This window comes from Oncorhynchus mykiss, chromosome 17, assembly GCF_013265735.2.
Source record: "Oncorhynchus mykiss isolate Arlee chromosome 17, USDA_OmykA_1.1, whole genome shotgun sequence".
NCBI lineage: Eukaryota > Metazoa > Chordata > Actinopteri > Salmoniformes > Salmonidae > Oncorhynchus > Oncorhynchus mykiss.
The window spans coordinates 53,824,761-53,848,742 of record NC_048581.1 but is presented as its reverse complement, the minus strand read 5'-3'; the positions used below and the strand labels follow the sequence as shown (position 1 = coordinate 53,848,742).

The following is a 23,982-nucleotide window of genomic DNA, read 5'->3' as shown; positions in this document are numbered from 1 at the left end:
GACTGAAACATGTATTTTACACTGTATAGTCAGTGGGACAATGTTTTTCTAGATATATTCAGTGCCATATATAGAGCCACTATATGCACTGAGTGTACAAAACATTAGGAATATTTTCCTAATATCGAGATGGACCCCCCTTTGCCCTCAGAACAGCCTCAAATCGTCGGGGAAAGGAATCTACAAGGTGTCGAAAGCATTCCACAGGGATTCTGGCCCATGTTGAATCCAATGCTTCCCATTCTTGATCCACATGGAAAACTGTTGAGTGTGAAAAACCCAGCAACGTTGCAGTTCTTCACACACTCAAACCGGTGCGCCTGGCACCTACTACTATACCCTGTTCAAAGACACTTAAATATTTTGTCTTGCCCTTTCACCCTCTGAATGGTACATATACATAATCCATGTCCCAATCGTCTCTAACCTGGCTCATTCCCTTCATCTACACTGATTGAAGTGGATTTAACAGTTGGAATCAATAAGAGATCATAGCTTTCACCTGGTCAGTCAATGTAATGGAAAGAGCAGATGTTCCTAATGTTTTGTACACTCAGTGTATGCATGCTTGGATAGCTCTGGATAGCTTTGCATGTCCTATTCTTTCTCCTCTTGTTGCAGTACAAACCAGTACAAAACATTATTTTAACACACAAGTGCAGTCACAGAGGACGTATGCTTACACTATCATCCCAACTGTTTCAGCTAAACCCTCAATAACCCGACTAATGACTCTGGGCCACTAGTCAAACAAATCAGTTCATAAAAACATGATTACAGTCAAAGCACATGATTAATGTGAGACTGACATAGAATGACATTTAAATAGTGTAATAGGCATGGGAGCTGAGAGGAGATATCAAATCTTAATGTCTCTTAACTCTGGACTGCTGCGCTACTGTTCCTTCTTCTCAACTCACTGATGTAAGACTAAGTCATGTCTGCGCTTAATATACAGCAGTGCTCTGTTTACCAGATGCCTGTGCTATATTGTAGTGTTTAACAAGGCTCCGTATGACCACCGTAGTGACTGATGGGTGACAGATGGTCTTACAGCCAGCTCATCTACCCATGACTGCTTCATTGTACACTCGAGTTTGCGCAGAAGTTGATTAATTAAATCACCAGACAAACGTCCGCTCTCCCTATTTGGAATCCCACCCCTGACTTATCAGAGAGCCTCGGGACCAAACTGCTTTTCATTTAAACATGACGTCATCTCTGCCACTTCCAGGAACACAGGAAGTGTTTGACACACTTTCCTTCCTCCTCTTTTGAACCTCTTTTCTTACCTTGTTGTTCCATATTCAGCCCTTTCTCCTAAAAGAAAGGAATGGATAAAGGGAGAGCAGAAGAGAGGGAGCAAGAGAGAGAAAATGAGTGTGTGTCTGCACGCGCTTGCGTGCATGTGTCTCTGAGAGAAAGAAAAAAACAACGCATTAATGGCAAGGTTGAGTGCATTTGGAGCCAGACCTGGTTGTCTACAGAGCTGGCAGATTGGGCAGAGGGATGAGGAAACGGGCACCTATTCAAACGGGCTCAACAGTGCGGGTGCCATGACCGCCTCTCTGACTCAGTCAGGCAGCGGCCATTCAGTGGTCGCCCTAGAAACCATAGACAGAGAGACGGAGGGGGCGGACCCTGCCAGCTCAGAGCAGAATGTCAATGGAAGCTAGCGTATCCAGGGGCAACGGGGAGGAGGGAAGTGTGAGGAAGGCAGTGTTTTTTTTGGGGGGGGGGGGGGGGGGGAACAAATTCATACCTTGATTACTTTGACATGATCACATCTCCTTTTTATTTATTTATAGGAATACTTGGGAACAGATTTCTCTAAATCAAACATTTTTTGCTGAATTACTGAATCACTTACAGTCCGGTTTTGTTCATCTAGTTATCCCAGGAAACAGGGGGGTTTGCAACAAGGTTAAGTAACAAGAATACAAGATGACATGATATCCCATAGCATGATAACACTCTGTGATCAGAGACTCGTATTGTTGATTTCAGGGCTCGTGTGAAATAAAGCAGCTTCCAGCAACAAGCACTCTGTCGGTCTTCTGTCTGTCTATTTGACCAAACACAACTAAATCCTGGAAATACTGGAGCCAGCGGTTTGGCTGCTTATGGGGTATCATATGAGCTTCTTGTAAAATTGTATTTAAAAAAAACATAGGACATGGGTGATTCCTCACGAAACAGGATTTAGAAATAACGAAATTGAATTCATAGAAAGGTCCTTCTGAGAAAGGATTGTTGACATATATTTGATATGTGTATCTTAAAGCATAATTGAGAAATAATTCATTGAAGTAGGAACATTTGTGACATTGACTTCACCCAAGCCTCCTATAAAGTGGAAATGACAGCGTTTTAGCGACATTAAATCTTATAAAGCGAGTACTTACATATGCTCATTTTCTCGTTTTCATATATTCATAGAATGTTTGGGAATTAAATAAGAGTAAGGCATTTGTGAAAGTTCTATAGCAATAAACAGTGTGAAAGCAGCCATGCGTTTTTACAATTGAGAGACACTGTAGTAAATACAAGCCGGTGCGCCATAGCCAATCAGAGCTACAGTATATATATACATATATATAGTATATATATATATATATATATAGCATATATAGTGTATATATACATATATGCAAATAAGCGATTTGCCGCATGGGCCTGCCATCATTCATTTTGAACTGGACTGTGTTTACAGGCAGTAGCAACAGTGGGACTTTAGATCAATAGAAAGCATTCTCCAAAAGCCACAATATACACCTGAATGGATTTCTGCAAATATGTAAATACCACAGGAGTCCTCTTACATTTGGGAACGTTACAGTCCTATTGATCAAACGACCATAAAAAGGTAGGCTATCATATATGCACATCAAAAACAACAAGATCAACAACTAATGCTAGCCAAATCGAGATGAGCTAAATTCGGGGGAACAGTAGATAAACCATGTCAAACCTTTTTCACCTTGTAGTTGGCCGTCAAAATTGCACTGATAAACGATGGGGAATAGCAGCCTGCTTGCCCTTCTGCAGCTTGCCTGCCAATGCATGCTTGTCCCAACACACGTTTTGACAACTGGATGGGAACTTTCCTCCCTGCACGCCCATTTGATCGATGACAAAAACATTTGATTGAAAACTAAGGAGATATGCTAACTGCGGTTAACAGTTCAAGTTCAGCATAGCTAGCAAGCAAAGTGACTCACATTTCTTGCTAACTAACCAAATGACACCTGCATCCATGGCCAGCGTTAAGTGAGAGCCCTAGGGGACCTGGCCCGCCCTACCGTACCTCCGTTCCCGTCCAAATAAAATATAGAAATATTGCTAATTTATTTGACCAAGATGCGCGCCGTCATAAAAGACGCCTCAATCTCAGATCAAGAATCCGATCGAGCGAAACAGCGTCCCTCTGTCGCCATATGTGTAGACCGTGTATCTGATGCTGTCTGGACAAAAGGGAGCATGACATGTCATACTTTTCTGGTGCTGTTTCACTCACTAGTTTCAGCAGAGAGGAAGAGGCTAAGCGAGAGGACTCTGAAGGAATCTGTCCTGAATTTTACGGGCATAATATGCAGACCTAAGCTTGTCGCCTGCATTCCCGCCTTTGGGACAGTGACTCGCATTGTTAGGGGTGAGACATGAGCATCTTATCATTATATAGAATTAAAAACAGGTTCAGCCCCTGGTTCAACCGTGATCTTGCAGAGTTACTCCACCTCAAGAATTGCATTTGGCAAAAGGCTCGGCACACGCATACTCAGGCTGACTGGCTCTCGTTCAGGCAAATGAGAAATAAGTGCACTCAGGCTGTCAGGAAGGCCAAAGTTAGTTACTTTAAGAAGCAGTTCTCTCTCTGTGGGTCTAACCCCAAGATGTGGAACATGGTTAAAGACCTGGAGAATAAACCCTCCTCCTCACAGCTGCGCATGTCCCTTAAATGTTGATGATGTGATTGTTACTGGCACGTGGCTGAACTCTAATCACCACTTCATGAAGTCAGGATTCCTATTTGACTCAGCCATGCCTCCTTGCCCGTCCAATAATTCCTCATCTCCCACCCCTTCTAATGCGACTATCCCTGAAGCTTCTCGCTCTTTTTCCCCTGCCCCGATGCCAAGTTTCTCCCTGCAGACAGTCACTGAGTCCGAGTTGCTAAAGGAGCACCTTAAACTTGAACCCAAAAAATAATCTGGGTCAGATGGTTTAGACCCTTTCTTCTTTAAGGTTGCTTCCCCTATCATCACCAAGCCTGTCTCTCCTTTCTGGGGATGTTCCAATTGCTTGGAAGGCAGCCACAGTTCATCCTTTATTTAAAAGGGGAGATCAAGCTGATCCTAACTGTTATAGGCCTATTTCTATTTTGCCCCGTTAACCTGTTGAGTGTAGAGGGCAGTATTTTGATGTTTGGATGAAAAACTTCCCCAAATGAAACTGCCAATTTCTCAGCCCAGAATCTATAATATGCATATAATTGTCAGATTAGAATAGAAAACACTCTAAAGTTTCCAAAACTGTCAAAATATTGTCTGTGAGTATAACAGAACTGATATTGCAGGTGAAAACATGAGGAAAATCCAACCAGGAAGTGGCTTCTATTTTGAAAGCACCATGTTCCATTGCAAGCCTTGCCTCCATTTAAAGGGGTATCAACCAGATTCATTTTCCTATGGCTTACACATGGTTTGAACAGTCTTTGGACATAGTTTCAGGCTTTATTTAGAAAAATTAGCGAGAAAGATCACATCGTGTCAGGGGATGGCTGGGTGCCAGTAGTTTTGCATGCGCAACAGAGTGGAGCAGCCATTTTCTTTCTCTCTGCTATTGAAGAAGCTACTGTCCGGTTGAAATATTATCGATTATATATTGTAAAAACAACCTGAGGATTGATTCTAAAAAAATGTTGACATGTTTCCACGAACTTTATGGATACTATTTGGAATTTTCGTCTGCTCCGCAATGACCGCTCGAGCCTGTGGATTTCTGAACATAACGCGCCAACCAAATGGAGGTATTTTGGATATAAAAATAATCTTTATGGAACAAAAGGAACATTTATTGTGTAACTGGGAGTCGTGTGAGTGCAAACATCTGAAGAGCAAAGGTAAGTGATTCATTTGATTGTTTTTCTGACTTTCGTGACCAATCTACTTTGCTGCTAGTGGTTTGTAATGTTTTGTCTGCTGAGAGAGACGTCCTTACATAAATGCTTGGTATGCTTTCGCCGAAAGGCTTTTTTGAAATCTGACACGCCAGGTGGATTGACAACAAGCTAAGCTGTGTTTTGCTATATTGCACTTGTGATTTCATGAAAATTAAATATTTTTAGTAATTTCATTTGAATTTGGCGCTCTGCAATTCAGCGGATGTTGACGAAAATGATCCCGCTAACGGGATGGGTGCATCAAGAAGTTAATCAAAAGTGTTGGAAAAACTTGTCAATAATCAACTGACTGGCTTTCTTGATGTCTATAGTATTATCTTGGGTATGCAATCTGGTTTCCCCTCAAGTTTGCAGTGACACATCCATAACCTAAAAGTCCTCAATGATGTCACCATTGCTCTTGATTCTAAGCAATATTGTGCTGCTATTTTTATTGACTTGGCCAAAGCTTATGATACGGTAGACCATTCCATTCTTGTAGGCTGGCTAAGGAGTATTGGTGTCTCTGAGGGGACTTTGGCCTGGTTTGCTAATTAACGTCAGAAAATCTGCCGTCTCAGCCACTTCCCGTCACCAAGGGAGTACTCCATGGCTCGATCCCTCTTCTCAAATTACATTAACATAGCTCAGGCAGTAGGTAGCTCACTCATCCATTTATATGCAGATGATACAGTCTTATACTCAAGCTGGCCCCTCCCTGGATATTGTGTTAACTTCTGTAGGGTAGCGGGCAGCATTTGGAATTTTGGATGAAAAGCATGCCCAAATTAAACTGCCTTCTACTCAGGCCCAGAAGATAGGATATGCATATAATTAGGAGATTTGGATAGAAAACACTCTAAAGTTTCCAAAACTGTTAAAATAATGTATGTGAGTATAACAGAACTGATTTGGCTGGCGAAAATATGAGAAAAATCCATTCAGGAAGTAGGATCTATTTTTGTAGTTTTCTATTCAATGCCATTACAGTATCCATTGACTTTGGACTGAAATGGCAGTTCCTATGCCTTCCACTAGATGTATACTAGGCTTGTATTCTTAAAAATTAGGGAGTAAGAGCAGTCTGAATGAGTGGACCCTGCCGTGTCACAGAGCTTTTTCATGCGTGCGACCAGAGAGAGTGCCTTTCTTGTTTACCTTTTATATTGACAACGTTATTGTCCGGTTGAAATATTATCAATTATTTAGGCTAAAAACAAACTGAGGATTGAATATGAACATTGTTTGACATGTTTCTATGAACTTTACGGATACAATTTGGATTTTTTGTCTGCCTGTTGTGACTGCGTTTGAGCCTGTGGATTACTGAAGAAAACACGCGAACAAAATGGAGGTTTTCGGATATAAAGAGACTATCGAACAAAAGCAACATTTATTGAATAAATGAATGTCTTCTGAGTGCAAACATGTGAAGATCATCAAAGGTAAGTGATTAATTTTATCTCTATTTCTGACTTGTGTAACTTCTACTTGGCTGGTTACTGTTTGTAATGATTTGTCTGCTGGGCTACGTTCTCAAATAATTGTAACGTATGCTTTCGCCGTAAAGCATTTTTAAAATCCGTGGTTGGATTCACAAGAAGTTAATCTTTAAACCAATGTAAAATAGTTGTATATTTTCTGAATTTTTATAATGAGTATTTCTCTATTTGAATTTGGCGCTCTGCAATCTCACTGGATGTTGGCTAGGTGGGACGCTAGCATCCCACATACCCTAGAGGTTAAATGCTCTACAACAAAGCTTTCTTAATGTCCAACAAGCTTTCTCTACCCTTAACCTTGTTCTGAACACCTCCAAAACAAAGGTCATGTGGCTTGGTAAGAAGAATGCCCCTCTCCCCACAGGTGTGATTGCTACTTATGAGGGTTTAGAGCTTGAGGTAGTCACCTCATTACAAGAACTTGGGTGTATGGCTAGACGGTACACTGTCCTTCTCTCAGCACATATCAAAGCTGCAGGCTGAAGTTAAATCTAGACTTTGTTTCCTGTATCGTAATTGCTCCTCTTTCACCCCAGCTGCCAAACTAACCCTGATTCAGATGACCATCCTACCCACGCTAGATTACGGAGACATCATTTATAGTTCGGCAGGTAAGGGTGCTCTCGAGCGTCTAGATGTTCTTTACCATTCGGCCATCAGATGTGCCACTAATGCTCCTAAAAGGACACATTACTGCACTCTATACTCCTCTGTAAACTGGTCATCTCTGTATACCCATCGCAAGACCCACTGGTTGATGCTTATTTATAAAACCCTCTTAGGCCTCACTCCCCCCTATCTGAGATATCTACTGCAGCCCTCATCCTCTACATACAACACTCGTTCTGCCAGTCACATTCTGTTAAAAGTCCCCAAAGCACACACATCCCTGGGTCGCTCCTCTTTTCAGTTCGCTGCAGCTAGTGACTGCAACAAACACTCAAACTAGACAGTTTTATCTCAATCTCTTCATTCAAAGACTCATGGACACTCTTACTGACAGTTGTGGCTGCTTTGTGTGATGTATTGTTGTCTCTACCTTCTTCCCCTTTGTGCTGTTGTCTGTGCCCAATAATGTTTGTACCATGTTTTGTGCTGCTACCATGTTGTGTTGCTACCAAGTTGTGTTGTCGCCTTGCTATGTTGTCATCTTAGGTCTCTCTTTATGTAGTGTTGTGAGTGTTTTGTCCTATATTTATATTCTATTTATTTTTTCATCCCAGTCCCCCGCATGAGGCCTTTTGCCTTTTGGTAGGCCTTCATTGTAAATAAGAATTTGTTCTTAACTGACTTACCAAGTTAAATAAAGGTTATTACAGTCATCTACTGTTCTCACTCTCGGAGTGGAAACGTTGTTTGCATTGTTCACGACCTGTTACACTTGTGAGAAACAGGTTTTGGATTATTTTAGAACCATCATTTAGGAGTGTTCATGCCTGAACACTGCTGAGTTGATACAATGTTGCACTTCACTAGCGATAGCTCAAGTCAAGACAGATATAAAGGGATGCAGACAGGCGGAGTATATATATTAATGTGATTGAAAGAACCTGAATTTATCAGGTTATTTTCTACTGTTTTTATTTTGCTCGGCTTTAGGTCTATGTATTTTACTTAGTTGGCAATGGAAGTTATAGGCCTACTACTGCATTGGTCTTTAGCAGTGGTCGTCAACCTTTTCTGAGTAAGTAAAGATCACTGAGTCAAAATGCAAGCCGAGATCTAACGCTCAGATTTTTTTTTTTTAAACATGACTTAAAACACATAAGCCTATGTAACATTGACCAATTAAAAACAGTTGTGTAGCAATGAGGTTTGTACAGTAGGCTATAGGCCCAATACATTATCACTGCATATAGGCTAAGCTTGAATTGCCATACAAATGTTGTTCTTCGCAGACCATTTTGAAATTATACTTAATTTTTTTTCCGGTTTATGATCACACTCGTAAAGGATAATTTGTTGTATTACTTGTGGAGGCACAGCTAAGTGAGCATAATAATGTGCTTATTTTTACTGGACTGAATCTGATGGTCAGTCTGAGGGGGAGGGAGGGAGCAGCGGTGAGGCTGCCTCTCACCCGACTCACCGTCCCCCGCCCTCCTTCCCTCCTCTCACCCGACTCACCGTCCCCCGCCCTCCTTTCACCCGACTCACCGTCCCCCGCCCTCCTTCCCTCCTCTCACCCGACTCACCGTCCCCCGCCCTCCTTCCCTCCTCTCACCCGACTCACCGTCCCCCGCCCTCCTTCCCTCCTCTCACCCGACTCACCGTCCCCCGCCCTCCTTCCCTCCTCTCACCCGACTCACCGTCCCCCGCCCTCCTTCCCTCCTCTCACCCGACTCACCGTCCCCCGCCCTCCTTTCACCTGACTCACCGTCCCCCGCCCTCCTTCCCTCCTCTCACCCGACTCACCGTCCCCCGCCCTCCTTCCCTCCTCTCGCCCGACACACCGTCCCCCGCCCTCCTTCCCTCCTCTCGCCCGACTCACCGTCCCCCGCCCTCCTTCCCTCCTCTCGCCCGACTCACCGTCCCCCGCCCTCCTCTCACCCGACTCACCGTCCCCCGCCCTCCTTCCCTCCTCTCACCGTCCCCCGCCCTCTTTCCCTCCTCTCACCCGACTCACCGTCCCCCGCCCTCCTTCCCTCCTCTCACCGACTCACTGTCCCCCGCCCTCCTTCCCTCCTCTCACCCGACTCACCGTCCCCCGCCCTCCTTCCCTCCTCTCACCCGACTCACCGTCCCCCGCCCTCCTTCCCTCCTCTCGCCCGACTCACCGTCCCCCGCCCTCCTTCCCTCCTCTCGCCCGACACACCGTCCCCCGCCCTCCTTCCCTCCTCTCGCCCGACTCACCGTCCCCCGCCCTCCTTCCCTCCTCTCGCCCGACTCACCGTCCCCCGCCCTCCTCTCACCCGACTCACCGTCCCCCGCCCTCCTTCCCTCCTCTCACCCGACTCACCGTCCCCCGCCCTCCTTCCCTCCTCTCACCCGACTCACCGTCCCCCGCCCTCCTTCCCTCCTCTCACCCGACTCACCGTCCCCCGCCCTCCTTCCCTCCTCTCACCCGACTCACCGTCCCCCGCCCTCCTTACCGTCCCCCGCCCTCCTTCCCTCCTCTCACCCGACTCACCGTCCCCCGCCCTCCTTCCCTCCTCTCACCCGACTCACCGTCCCCCGCCCTCCTTCCCTCCTCTCACCCGACTCACCGTCCCCCGCCCTCCTTCCCTCCTCTCACCCGACTCACCGTCCCCCGCCCTCCTTCCCTCCTCTCACCCGACTCACCGTCCCCCGCCCTCCTTCCCTCCTCTCACCCGACTCACCGTCCCCCGCCCTCCTTCCCTCCTCTCACCCGACTCACCGTCCCCCGCCCTCCTTCCCTCCTCTCACCCGACTCACCGTCCCCCGCCCTCCTTCCCTCCTCTCACCCGACTCACCGTCCCCCGCCCTCCTCTCACCCGACTCACTGTCCCCCGCCCTCCTTCCCTCCTCTCACCCGACTCACCGTCCCCCGCCCTCCTTCCCTCCTCTCACCCGACTCACCGTCCCCCGCCCTCCTTCCCTCCTCTCACCCGACTCACTGTCCCCCGCCCTCCTTCCCTCCTCTCACCCGACTCACCGTCCTCCGCCCTCCTTCCCTCCGCTGAGAAAAGGGGACAGTCTTCCAGCTGAAACTCAAGTCGCACTGCATTATTTCTGCCTAATGCAGCAAACCATGCTGTTACTCCTATGAAGTATTCCTGAATATTAAAAAGATACAAGACGCTAATAATAAAGTAAAATTATTGGAGCACTTTGCTATACTCATTCATAGCAGCTGCAGTGCTGGTTGTAACATGTGGAAGTAAGGAGAACGCATATTTTATGGCTTATAAAAAAGTGTTAACAGTACGGAATAACAACAAACAGGAACTTGCACATAAAAACAGCAGCTCTTTGCAGCAGCTCTTTGCTACATTCATTGAGTCTCTCTCTAGTCATGGAGAGAGTCTCACTCAATTGTCTCTCTCTAGTCATGGAGAGAGTCTCACTCAATTGTCTCTCTCTAGTCATGGAGAGAGTCTCACTCAATTGTCTCTCTCTAGTTTTGAAATCTCAGTATCAACTTTGCTGTGCGTTCAAGGCTTCTTTTTCCAGCCTATGGCTCGAGGAAACTGTGCAGACACGGTGATCTGAGCTATCCGATTGGACAGCGGTAGGACTATATGTGCACTTGATTTGCTCTCTGGGCTTGTCAGGAAGGTGGAGTTCTAACTTCAGACACATGAAATGGTTCAAAATGGGAACGTTTTGCCTTACCTGGCGCTAGGGCTGCAGAATCAAGTGCATCTACCGGCAACACAATGAAACAAATACAAAAAACAGGAACGCAAGGATTTATGTTCTTTTTTAAATTTTTTAATACAGAAACTCTTGGTGACCGACTAGGAATGCGATCGATCGCGATCGACCGGTTGGGGACCACTGGCCTATAGGCAGGCTCTCTCTGAGTTCCAAGTGCAATTTTTTTGCGTCCAATGGAACACGGTGTATCAATGTGTCCATATGGCAAAGGCTGGTGCTCTTGCATTAGTTGCGTTTTAACTTTTAGATTTGTATAATTTTCATTCAGATTTTTATGATTAACCACGTGAAAATCATTTTGAGAAACGAAAACGTTATTATTGGAATAAAACTGTTCCACAAAAATGCACATATAACAATAATTATAACTGGCACGCAGATCGATAGAAATGGTCGGATACATTGTAAGCCTCAAGCTGCCTAGGGTCTTAATGGTTGTTTATTATAAAACAAACTTGAGAAAGCGCGTGCACGCAGGGGGTCCGGTGAAGGAAACGGGCCCGCCTATAGAAATGAAATGCCCGTCCAATTGATTAGGTCTGGTCCCGGCCCTGCCTGCATCTCTACCTGTAGCCAGAGAAAAATTATATGGGGGGGGGGGGGGGGGAGTCGACCACACACCCACTCATCCAATGACATAACATCCTCCCAGCAGTTGGCTAGCTAGCTAATGTTAGGCTCTCTGGTTTTAGCTTGCCAAATAAATATCTACATAAATAGATAAGCTAGCATATTAGCCACGTTATGACTGACTTGTGATCATTCCCCATGCTCGTCTGATTGTATTGGCATTCCCAGCCTTAGTTAGCTACATTCATCAATTTTCCCAAAAAAAATATTTAGTCATTGAAACTGAAACAGTACATACTGAATTGCTGAAGGAAGCCAACAATATACAAGGCCATCTGTGATTTACAACTAGATAGCGATATTTGTTGGACTTCCAAGAATTAGCAGAGATCCCACTCTGGAACTTTGATATGCCCGTAGAGTATATTATGTTCAACTATATATTGAAAAATGTGCCAAATCCTAAATGTTAGATAGGATAAAACTTTTATTTTGGCTCTAAACCACAGCATTTTGGATTTGAGATCAAATGTTTTATATGAAGCGACAGTACAGAATTTCACCTTTTATTTGAGGGTATTTTCATACACATTTCTTTCACCGTTTAGAAATGAAAGCACTTTATGTATCTTGTATCAACTTAAAAGGTGTCAAAAGTATTTAGTATTTGGTCCAATATTTCTAGCATGCAATGACTACATCAAGCTTGTGACTCTACACACCTTTTGGGGGCATTTGCAGTTTGTTGGGGTTGTGTTTCAGATTATGTTGTGACCAATAGAAATAAATGGTAAATAACATTTGCATTTGAGTGACTTTTATTGTAAATAGGAATATATGTTTCTGAGCACTTCTACATTACTGTGGATACTACCATGATTATGGATAATCATGACTGAATCGTTTATATTGATGAGTGAGAAAGTTAATAGGCATAAATATCATAAACTTCCCCTCCTAATAAAATGAAAACCTCTCATGTTATTGGTAATGGTGAAAAGTTAGCATGTCAGTCATAATTATTAACCATTTAATTCATTATCATATGATTGAACTTGTCCAAATACTTATGACACCTTCAAATGGGAGAACAAGATACATAAAATGCTTTCATTTCTAAACAGTAAAACAGATATGAAAATACCCTCAAAAAAAAGGTGACATTCTGTACTGTTGCCTCATATTAAACATTTGATCTCAAATCCAAAATGCTGGAGTATAGACCAAAATGTTAAGTTTTAGCTCACTGTCCAAATAAATACGTAGGGGAGTGTATACAATATGGTTCTCTTACTGGTAGCTGATTGCAGTTAAGTTTATTTAATAAAACAACAATGTTTGCTCCATAAGATGACTGGCAAGCTGCTGCTAGCGCTTTAAAAGGGCGGTGAAGGCCCAATGAACGGCATTGTGATCCAGAAGTGGCACAACAACATTGTAACAGGAGAGTTGTTCTCACCTTCTCCTAGCGTCTGCTTCAGTAGATCATGCTTGGCCTGTAGTTTAACTATAAGGTTGCTGCCATTCAGGTACTCTTTAAATTTCTATACAGGCAGAGAGAGACAGAGAATGCAAAGAGAGAGAGAAAGAGAGAGAGAGAGAGAGAAAATAATTTTACAATGTGTAATATGACATTTAGGGGACACTTTTATCCAAAGCAATTTATAGTAAGTAGTACAGTAAGTGAATTAATGTTTAATATGTAATCCTTGCAGGAATTGAACCTGCGACCGTGGCAATCCTAGCTAATGCCACACTCTTACAAACTGAGTCACACAGGACCACACTTGCAACTGTAGGCTACAGTCAGTGCTGCATTACAGCAAAGGTTAATTTCATATTTAATTTGCATGACTTGTATCAGCAAAGCCTGACGATAATACCAGTCAAATGAATTCACAACCAGATGGTTGCCTGTCTGAATTCCACAGGGCATAACGCTGCATAATGATGAACACTGGAGAAAGTCACTAAACTTGAGTAGCATAAGTACTCTAATATCAGTATGTAATTAATTAAGAAAGATGAAAAAAGCATTTCTAATGCACTGTAAGTTGTGTTAATACAATAATAATAATGTATGACACTATTATACTTTTTGTAAAGTAACTTATGTGATCCCTGTGGGAATTGAACCCATGATGACAATGTTCTGGGGCCAAGCTGGGCTGAGCTCCCTGCCATCACATACCTACATACCTACCTCACACATACCTACATTGACACAATTACAAATGCAAGTCTCTTGGGGTATGTCTCTATAAGCTTGGCACATCTAGCCACTGGGATTTTTTTCCCATTCTTCAAAGCAAAACTGCTCCAGCACTTTCAAGTTGGATGAGTTCCACTGGTGTACAACAAACTAAGTCATACCACAGATTCTGAATTGGATTGAGGTCTGGGCTTTGACTAGGCCATTCCAAGACATTTAAATGTTTCCCCTTGAACCACCTGAGTGTTGCTTTATCAGTATGCTTAGGGTCATTGTCCTGCTGGAAGGTGAATCTCCGTCCTAGTCTCAAATCTCTGGATGACTGAAACAGGTTTCCCTCAAGAATTTCCATGTATTTAGCGCCATCCATCATGGTTTCAATTCTGACCAGTTTCCCAGTCCCTGCCGATGAAAAACATCCCCACAGCATGGGATGGTGTTCTCGGGGTGATGCAAGGTGTTGGGTTTGCGCCAGACATAGGGTTTTCCTTGATGGCCAGAAAAGCTACATTTTAGTCTTATCTGACCAGAGTACTTTCTTCCATATGTTTGGGGAGTCTCCCACATGCCTTTTGGCAAACACCAAAAGTGTTTGCTTGCTTTTTTCTGGCCACTCTTCCGTAAAGCCCAGCTCTGTGGAGTGTACGGCTTAAAGTGGTCCTATGGACAGATACTCCAATCTCAGCTGTGGAGCTTTGCAGCTCCTTCAGGGTTATCTTTGGTCTCTTTGTTGCCTCTCTGATTAATGCCCTCCTTGCCTGGTCTGTGAGTTCTGGTGGGCGGCCCACTCTTGGCAGGTTTGTGGTGTTGCCATATTCTTTCCATGTTTTAATAATGGATTTAATGGTGCTCCGTGGGACATTCAAAGTTTATGATATTTTTTTTATAACCCAACCCTGATCTGTACTTCTCCACAACTTTGTCCCTGACCTGTTTGGAGAGCTCCTTGGTCTTCATGGTGCCGCTTGCTTGGTATTGCCCCTTGCTTGGTGGTGTTGCAGACTCTGAGGCCTTTCAGAACAAGTGTATATATACTGAGATCATGTGACAGATCATGTGACAAACAGATTGCACACAGATGGACTTTATATAACTAATTATGTGACTTCGGAAGGTAATTGGTTGCATCTTATTTAGGGGCAAAGGGGGTGAATACATATACATAGCAAAGGGGGTGAATACACATGCGCGCACCTCATTTCCGGTTTTTTCCATTTTTTTTCATTTCACTTCACCAATTTGGACTATTTTGTGTATGTCCATTACATGAAATCCAAATAAAAATCTATTTAAACAAAATACAAAAAACGCCAAGGGGGATGAAAACTTTTGCAAGGTACTGTACCAGGAAACATTCATACAAATGAGAAGAAAAAATGCTTTGTAAGCGTAGTTAGTTGTCAAAGCCAATCACAGTGAAGTCTTAAGTCAAGTGACTTATCAGAGCCACTCACAGTGAAGTAGAAGCCCTCCGTCTCCTGCTGGTTGGCTCGTCTCTTAGCAACGTTGACCTTGCTCATGTAGGAGTCGGACGAGGCAGACTTGACCGACTCAGTAGACTGGCTGTGCTGGAAAGCCTCAGACACATCAAAGTCCTCGACCGTCAGCATGTCCTGTAGCGTCTGCATGGTGGCATCCAGGGTCTTTCTTACCTAAGAAATACAAAAAGGGAAGAGTCATTATTAAACGGTGTCACAACATCAATATTCACAGTGTTTTCCTTGCACACAATGAGACTTCAATTGGAATTGTATAATGCTCTTAAATCTGTATGGGACTGTATCAACAGTGGACTAATGAAACAAATACCAAAAGATAGTTTGAGTCGATTTTTCCTTTAAGAGCTAAATGTAAAATTAAAAAACAAAATGTCCCACATCTACACTAGTATGACTTCTGCAGACACCATCTTGATCACAGTACTACATCCTACAACCGCTTGCATAATATATAATGTAAAGTTCAGTCAGCCCGGTAGGGGACATGTTTTCTGGTGTGAGTGTGTGACCGTGTGAAGATAATTAGGAAGATAACTGGTGTTCTGTCTGTGTGAGAGGGAGAGGAACTGAGCAGAGGGAGCACCTCCATATTCATAGGAGATAAGCTGAACGCATAGCACAAATATGGTGACCTTTACACACATCTGTCTGAATCACTGCAGCAGCATGAAGCCAGCAGGCAGGCAGACAGGCTCTGAAGCTGGAGGCCTGGATGTAGTGCTCATTGCTAGGGCCTGGCTGCCTGCCTGGTTTGGTGGGCGACGGGGAAGAGATGGAAGATGAGAGTCAACCCTAGGGCCACACCTTCGTCAGTTTAGAAGATGTATTGTGCATGAACACTGCTTGGGTGACAGTCCTCATAAAGTAGGGGCTCCCCTGCCCGCTTGTTAGATGAGAGGCGATCCCAGGGGCTACACTTTGCTTGTGAGAGAGAGTGTGTGTGAATGCATTATTGTGTGTGTGAATGTTTGTGAGAGGGAGGGACTGTGTGTGTGTGTGTGTGTGAGAGTGTGTACGCGCGCGCTTCATTATAGTGTGAGTAGGAGAACGCCTCCAGCCGACATGAGCATGGTCAACAGTACAGTAATGCAGTCAGTGTGTGGTTCACCAGAGCTGCTGAGGTCATCTGTTGGCCCTGAGTGGATATAAGCCTGTCTGTTTGAGTATTCATGATGTGCATCTAAACATGAGTCACAATGTTTGCCTATAGGCCTCTGCCTAGATGGATTTCTGAAGAGACAAGAAAAGACTGACAGTATATCAGTTTTAACATACTGAATGTTTCCATATCCTGTATGCATGTTTTTCCCTATAATGTTCAGCAGGACACAACTTGAGTAACACACAATAGTATCGGTATTGGATGAAGCTCAATGTTAAATTCAAATCTCCCTACTATCATATCTAAGCCAATATGATACCAATCTAGATGAAAAATCGCAAAGCAACTTGGAGGTACACAACACACTCCTCGCCTTTCATCATGAGCCGTCCGGCCGTTACCGGACTTTTTAACAGGGTTATTAGCAATTGAGTTTTAAGAGTATTTTCTGTGCCTACCTAGTCTAGACATCGGATTAAAACGAGACTATAGCGTCCATAAAGTGACCATTGGACTTCGGTTTTTGGGGGATTGACTAAGTTTGTGGGTTTAACATTTAAAAAACATAGACATGTATAATTTATCCTTCTCACTTGCTAATTTCTGTCTATTAAGAATCAACGATGTGGTACCTTTTTGTAACATTCTCTGACATGTACAATAAGGACAATACTCATGGCATTCCTATCTACAATGTTCCACAAGTTTTACCTACTGAACATGGCCCAGGTGGTAAGTTTGCTGACTCTGACCATGTGACCATGTTAGGGTTAGAGCTCACCTCCTCGTTCTCTATCTTGAGCGTGCCCAGGCGGGACTGGAGCTGGTGGTGACGCATCAGGAGCTCCGTCTGCACCGGCTGCTGGGCACTCACCTGACACACCTGGTGAAGATTGATTAGATTAGATGTATGGATACTGTAGATAGAGATCAGGGTTTCCGTTAAGAACATGTGGCGCCGGACAAGGTGATTTAAAGATTTAAATTGACTGGCCATTTGAGAAATTTACAGGACCCATATGCATTGGGGTCGTAACCCATTAGGGCGTCTACCCCCGTTGCTCAGAATGACAGAAATAACATTTACATGGTTGGGTTCTGAGAATAGGAAATATACTTTTTCATATCACTGAGAGAGAGAGAGAGAGAGAGAGAGGGTAATGTATAACGTTTACATTATTTCAGGATATGTTATTGTTAGCCATCAGGGATCCTATGGGAGGAGAAGAGAGACAGTCTGGTGCCAGTCACCATGACAGCCTTGCGTTGGTGAGGAGTGAGCACTTTGGGGTAGAGGCCAGGTCAGATGAAGTGAGGAAGAACAGATATCACTAAGGTTCTGTCTAGCAACAGAGATACATTGGTTGTTCAGATGGGTAGGAGGAGACACAGCATAGGAGAAAGAGTTAAACAATAGTGCTTGGGTGAATATGTTTTCATCGATTCAGCTGTTCGTTCCTTTGGGAAGAATAAACTTGGGTTTAAGCTTTCACAGTGTCCGTTGAGTTATTACTCTAATCAGAACCTAACAACATTATGGTAATTCATTTTAACAGAACATGCAACTCCTGCAATAAAGCAGCCAATAAAACGTAATTTTCAATCATTTGCGGGATTCTAAACAGTGAACCTGATGCCAGCGGTATATGACAGAGATGAAAATCTACTTAGAAAGACTAGGACGGGTTGCTAATATGACTAGGATTGTGCCTTTGGCTTCTGGACAACAAAAGAAAGTTGATATGAAAACCAATAGAACAGGAGAGAAATGGCATATGAGGAAGTCTTTCATAGGCAGCCCAGGTGGCAAAAGGCCTAGTTGATTATTGAGTTGCAGCTGTCAGTGAAAAAGCATATGTGTGAAGATGTGTATATTTTTAAATGTTGAGACAAGGGACGAAAATAAGACTACAGGCGCGTCTCTCTCCAGAACGCACTCAACTGTCTCCCACCAATTATTTTGAACATTCATTGTTTTATTTGCCCTTTGATTGTTCATCATGATCCATTCCCATGACATACTGTACGTCACCAGTAGTAAAATGTACCGTTAATGCCCGTCATTTGGTTACATTCATTTCTGTTAATGCATTGTATTACTAATTAGGCCTACAGTCATTTACCATTCTCATTCTTGGGGTGGAAATGCGTTTTGCAGAGTTCACAACCTGCTACACTTGTGAGAAACAAGTTTAGGTTAATTTCGTATTTATCATTTACGAGTTTTGCCAATATTTTTCATCATCTTTTGTTTGGAGTGCTCCATGTGAGCAATGAGCATGGGTCTGGTTTCTCTGTCTTGTTCATGTTGAGGGAGCAAGCACAGAAGTAGCCTACCTGGCCTGCTGCGCACATATGTAGGAAAGTGCCCATTTGGGGATGTTTTCTGCTGGTCTTAACTCACCATATCTACCACTAATAAGCTGAGCTTTTCAGTCATTATTTCTTCACCCCACACAGTAAGAGTAAGTCAATGAAGTCTTGTTTTAAAAAAAAAAAAACATCTTTGCAGATGATAGCCTAATAGTTCCTATTTGAAAATGATTTCCAGCAATCTCCTCCTCAATAATAACCAAGCCTCGGTGTGAAAGAGCAAAATACCATGATCTGATGATGCCATATATCCAGTGGAAAAGTCATAAAATACCTTTCCCTTGCACAAAAACAGCTGTCTGACCCAAGCTCACTGGCATGGGGAACCTTGAAGGCCTGGAATAGGCGAGTTGATAGAATGTTGCAAAGTTCACTAGAGACAGCTTCAGGCCAGACCCAGTTGATTGATTTGATACAATGTTGCACTTGAAACCTCAAGTCAAGACAGACAAAAGGAGCCAGAGAGGCTGAGTAGAGAGAAAATCTGCTTGAAAAAAAAACAGAACTTTCAGCAGTATATTTTCGACCCTGGCATTGCTGTTACAATCACCCCTCCAATCACGCACCCTCCGCCTCCCTCACCTCATCGCCCATGTGTGGCTGGTAGTCGAAGCGTGTGGGCGGGCAGAAGATCTGACTGTGCATGTCCATGACCCTGTGTTTGTCCCCTCTGACATCCATGGCATCCACGGCCCCCTCCAGCTGGTCCAGCCCCTCGTGGCGGGATGTCTCCAGGCTGTACTCTGCAGACAGGTAGGTCCTCAGGGTCCGCGCCAGGCTGGCATGGTAGCCCATGTCACAGCACTGGGGGGAGGCATGGACAACACGACACACAGTCATTACCATAGAAATAACTAACCCTTTCCCCAGGTCACAGACAGGGAAAATACACAGTCATTATGACAGCAATAACCATAAACCTCACCCAGGTTGGGATGAGTAGGAAAACTACCCAGTCATAAAAGTCACATTCACAATCATTGTTTTTTTTCCATCTAGAACCTGACAATCGTTCCTCAAATGTCTACTAAATATGTATACCAAATACTGTCATTACCATAGAATTAGAACTACTACAATGGAAATGTCTGTTCTAGTAATTATATTTCTATGGTTACCACCATTGGGAAGCACATAATGTTATTTCCCAAACCAATGGGGAGAGATACTGTGTCACGAGACGCTATTATGCTTCCATCTATCAAACTATCTTACTGTATCAATTATTCATTAAATCCATTGCAATCAATAAAATGCTAACTTCAAACAAAATAGGAGATACTGTGTCAGATGCTACTCTGCTTCAATCAATCAAACTATTGTATCTATTATTCATTGCAATCAATAGAACGCTAACTTTGAATAAAATACCCTGTTTTACAAGATGCTACTGGGCTTTTGTGTACCAAATGGATTCTACCATTCTCATGTTGTTGTAATCAGCATGTCCTGTACCACCCACTCACATCTATCATGTCAGAGACATCGTGGATGTAATATTTGGCCACCAGAGCATTGGTCGCGGCCAGGTTCAACAAATAGTCGTTCCGGGCTTTAGTGCACTTCAGCTTGTTTTCAGAGTATTTGGCTTGTCTCTGGGGAGAGAGGGAGAAGAAGAGAGGGAGACAGAGAGACAAAAATCAGTAAACCATAGATGATCTCTCTCTAAAAGGATTCTTATACCAAGGGTGTAAAACATTTTGTTCCATCTATGGAAGTCTAATCTGATCAAAATAATTTACATGCGACATATGAAACAAGAGGTCGAGTCTCACCACGGCAACAAAACCAGTTAATGTTTCTGGTCATTAGTATATACTGTACATTAACTGATTAAATGTCAGAGGCTAATGCATCCAAGTCCTCAGAGCTTTTACAGACAATTGGGAGAACACACACACACACACACACTCAGCCCAAGCCACACCTTCTCCTTCATCTTCTCCATCTTCTTGACGGAGCTGCGTCGCTGTGGGCGGTCGTCGTGGCGCATGAGGCTGGTGCTGACCTCATTGGCCTTGCCAATCTGCTTCTCTTCCTGTTTCTCCGCCTCCTTCAGCTTGCTCTCGGCGCTGACGCTCTCGGCGTGGTACATGTGGTAGGTCTTCATCACCTACCCAGGGACAGGAGGACGACAAGGGTTAGAGCGGTGTGTCAGTGTGAACATTAAAACAGGACATCGTACAGCACATTAAAACAGGACATCGTACAGCACATTAAAACAGGACATCGTACAGAACAATAAAACAGGACATCGTACTGCACATTAAAACAGGACATCGTACAGAACAATAAAACAGGACATCGTACAGCACATTAAAACAGGACATCGTACAGAACAATAAAACAGGACATCGTACAGAACAATAAAACAGGACATCGTACAGCACAATAAAACAGGACATCGTACAGCACAATAAAACAGGACATCGTACAGCACAATAAAACAGGACATCGTACAGCACAATAAAACAGGACATCGTACAGCACATTAAAACAGGACATCGTACAAAACAATAAAACAGGACATCGTACAGAACAATAAAACAGGACATCGTACAGAACAATAAAACAGGACATCGTACAGAACAATAAAACAGGACATCGTACAGAACAAAAAAACAGGACATTGTACAGAACAATAAAACAGGACATTGTACAGCACAATAAAACAGGACATCGTACAGCACAATAAAACAGGACATCGTACAGCACAATAAAACAGGACATCGTACAGCACAATAAAACAGGACATCGTACAGCACAATAAAACAGGACATCGTACAGCACAATAAAACAGGACATCGTACAGCACAATAAAACAGGACATCGTACAGCACATTAAAACAGGACATCGTACAGAACAATAAAACAGGACATTGTACAGCACAATAAAACAGGACATCGTACAGCACAATAAAACAGGACATCGTACAGCACAATAAAACAGGACATCGTACAGCACAATAAAACAGGACATCGTACAGCACAATAAAACAGGACATCGTACAGCACAATAAAACAGGACATCGTACAGCACAATAAAACAGGACATCGTACAGCACATTAAAACAGGACATCGTACAGAACAATAAAACAGGACATCGTACAGAACAATAAAACAGGACATCGTACAGCACAATAAAACAGGACATCGTACAGCACATTAAAACAGGACATCGTACAGAACAATAAAACAGGACATCGTACAGAACAATAAAACAGGACATCGTACAGCACATTAAAACAGGACATCGTACAGAACATTAAAAATCAACTACATGTACACGAAGTTCACGTCAAGGCTCGTGGTCTGGAAGTTGACATTGGTCACGAGACTAACTCAACGGAGTAACGAGGCAATACACTAAAACATCACGATAAGCGTGTAACAGACAACGTCAACGGGAGATTGGTTAGACGTGCATATCTAAAGTTAGGATTCGGCATACTAATCCGCGTGTCCTGTAAACGGAATGAGAACACAGAAAGGCAGCTACTGTCAAATCTGTTAAGGATTTGTGACCGGGTGCTAAAATTAGGTTACTTCTGTTCTGTTTCCCTCCCCTCACGCACTACAAACTCACCCTCTCTCTTACACGTCTCCTAGCAACTCTGACTGAGGTAATCGATGATGAGGAGAGCGCAAGTGAAACCAGCAGGAAGATTGTTGTAGCCAAGGTTACAGAGATCTTTTTCTCGAGCAGAGTCACAGAGAACCTTTCCTCATTCCTCTGGCTGCTGCTGGGTGTGAAACAAGAGAGGAGCCTTTGGTTCTGACTTGAAGTTAGATCAAGCTGGGGACGTGTTGAAGCCGAGCTGGCGCTCAATTGTGCATTATGCATCAACACTGTACATAAAACATGTACCAGTATGTACAAGTACTAGCTATTAACTATGTCACCGACTGCGTGCAGGTGAACGTATAATGAGGCGTACATATGATAAAAAGCAAAATCAATGAAAATCTGCATCATTCTGTTGTATGTCATGCAGAATCATTCTTCATGCGGCCATTTAGTGCATTTAAAGCCCAGGCATTTTCAATTGGTTGCATGCTTGCTGCTGCACATTGTGGTCGTGTTATTTTACCAATGCTCACTGGCCTGCCTACAACACTTAAATATCTATCTGAGGGATGTGAATGGACAGACACTGCATGTGTCGACACGAGTCAGTCACAGCCACTCTATGTCCATTTCAACACAGTGTTCCAACCAAAACAAACGAACAGGATCAACATTCTAATACAATTGATATAATACCAGCCTCTGTAACGTGGCTGCTGGTTTAGCTGTCTGGCTGGTGGACAATGTCATTCTCTACATATTGATTGTAATCCAGGACTCTGGCTAAACAGCCGATAGAGTCCATACTGTCTGTGTTACAGAGCAATGCCCTGGCATGCCAGAAATAGGCATCACATTTCACAAATGAGTGCCTTCCTGTCACAAACACACATTCACGCATGCACAAGCACACACATCAAATCACACAACGTCAGGAAGACAAAAGAAGCTGATCGTGGACTACCCCAAAGCCATAAGACTGTTGAACAGTTAATTAAACACCTACCTACATGTACATTGTACTTCAAATCAATCAATCACCTAACCAAACCTACACGTACATATTACCTAAATCCATCACCCCAACTACTTCGTACCCCAGTACACGACTCGGTACTGGTACTCCTTGTATATAACTTATATATAGCCTCGCTATTGTTATTTTATTGTGTTACTATTTTCTTTTAATCCATTTGTAATGTTCTTACTTTTTAACTGCATTGTTGGGAAAGGGCTTGTGAGTGTAAAGTGTAAAGTCTACACTTGTTGTATTCGGCGCATGAGACAAATGCAATTTGATTTGGTTTCATCAAATCAAACTGAAACATAACCTGGGAAAGGTGTCTTTGCGCATTCATGATTGTGTGCATTTTCTTATGCATACTCTTCATGTACACATTCAATTCACAGACAGAAGAGAAGGATGCCAATTAACTTTAACAACAGATCTGTGTTTGATCCTGTGTAGCACGGGCTGAATATGTAAATATGTGACGACGCACCTTGGCAGCGAGCAGACCTCCACTGCAGTGGAAACTGCTGAGTCGGCTTGGAGCAGAGCCAATGGCAAGTACAGTTTCTCCTTCAACTACAACTTCTCTCACAGCGGGAGGAAAAATGCTAATTCTTAATGTCCTCCAGGGCAGAAAGAAA

General features: G+C 43.4%; 1 protein-coding gene across 5 annotated transcripts in view; it reads right to left on the bottom strand.

Annotated features, from left to right (window-relative positions):
• LOC110493210 (SLIT-ROBO Rho GTPase-activating protein 3) overlaps positions 1–23,982 on the bottom strand; it is a 67,119-nt gene that overhangs the window by 12,394 nt on the left and 30,743 nt on the right. For all 5 annotated transcript variants that reach the window (XR_005037005.1, XM_036950127.1, XM_036950128.1 and 2 more), the window contains exons 5-11: positions 20,688–20,873; positions 20,227–20,355; positions 19,343–19,564; positions 17,169–17,270; positions 15,241–15,438; positions 13,034–13,118; positions 1,293–1,320 (exon numbers count right to left, since the gene is read on the bottom strand). Coding sequence is in view for 4 of the 5 variants with exons in the window: in XM_036950127.1 (XP_036806022.1) it covers positions 1,293–1,320; positions 13,034–13,118; positions 15,241–15,438; positions 17,169–17,270; positions 19,343–19,564; positions 20,227–20,355; positions 20,688–20,873 (950 nt within the window). In the remaining variant the exon portion in view is untranslated. The remainder of the gene's footprint in view (positions 1–1,292; positions 1,321–13,033; positions 13,119–15,240; positions 15,439–17,168; positions 17,271–19,342; positions 19,565–20,226; positions 20,356–20,687; positions 20,874–23,982) is intronic.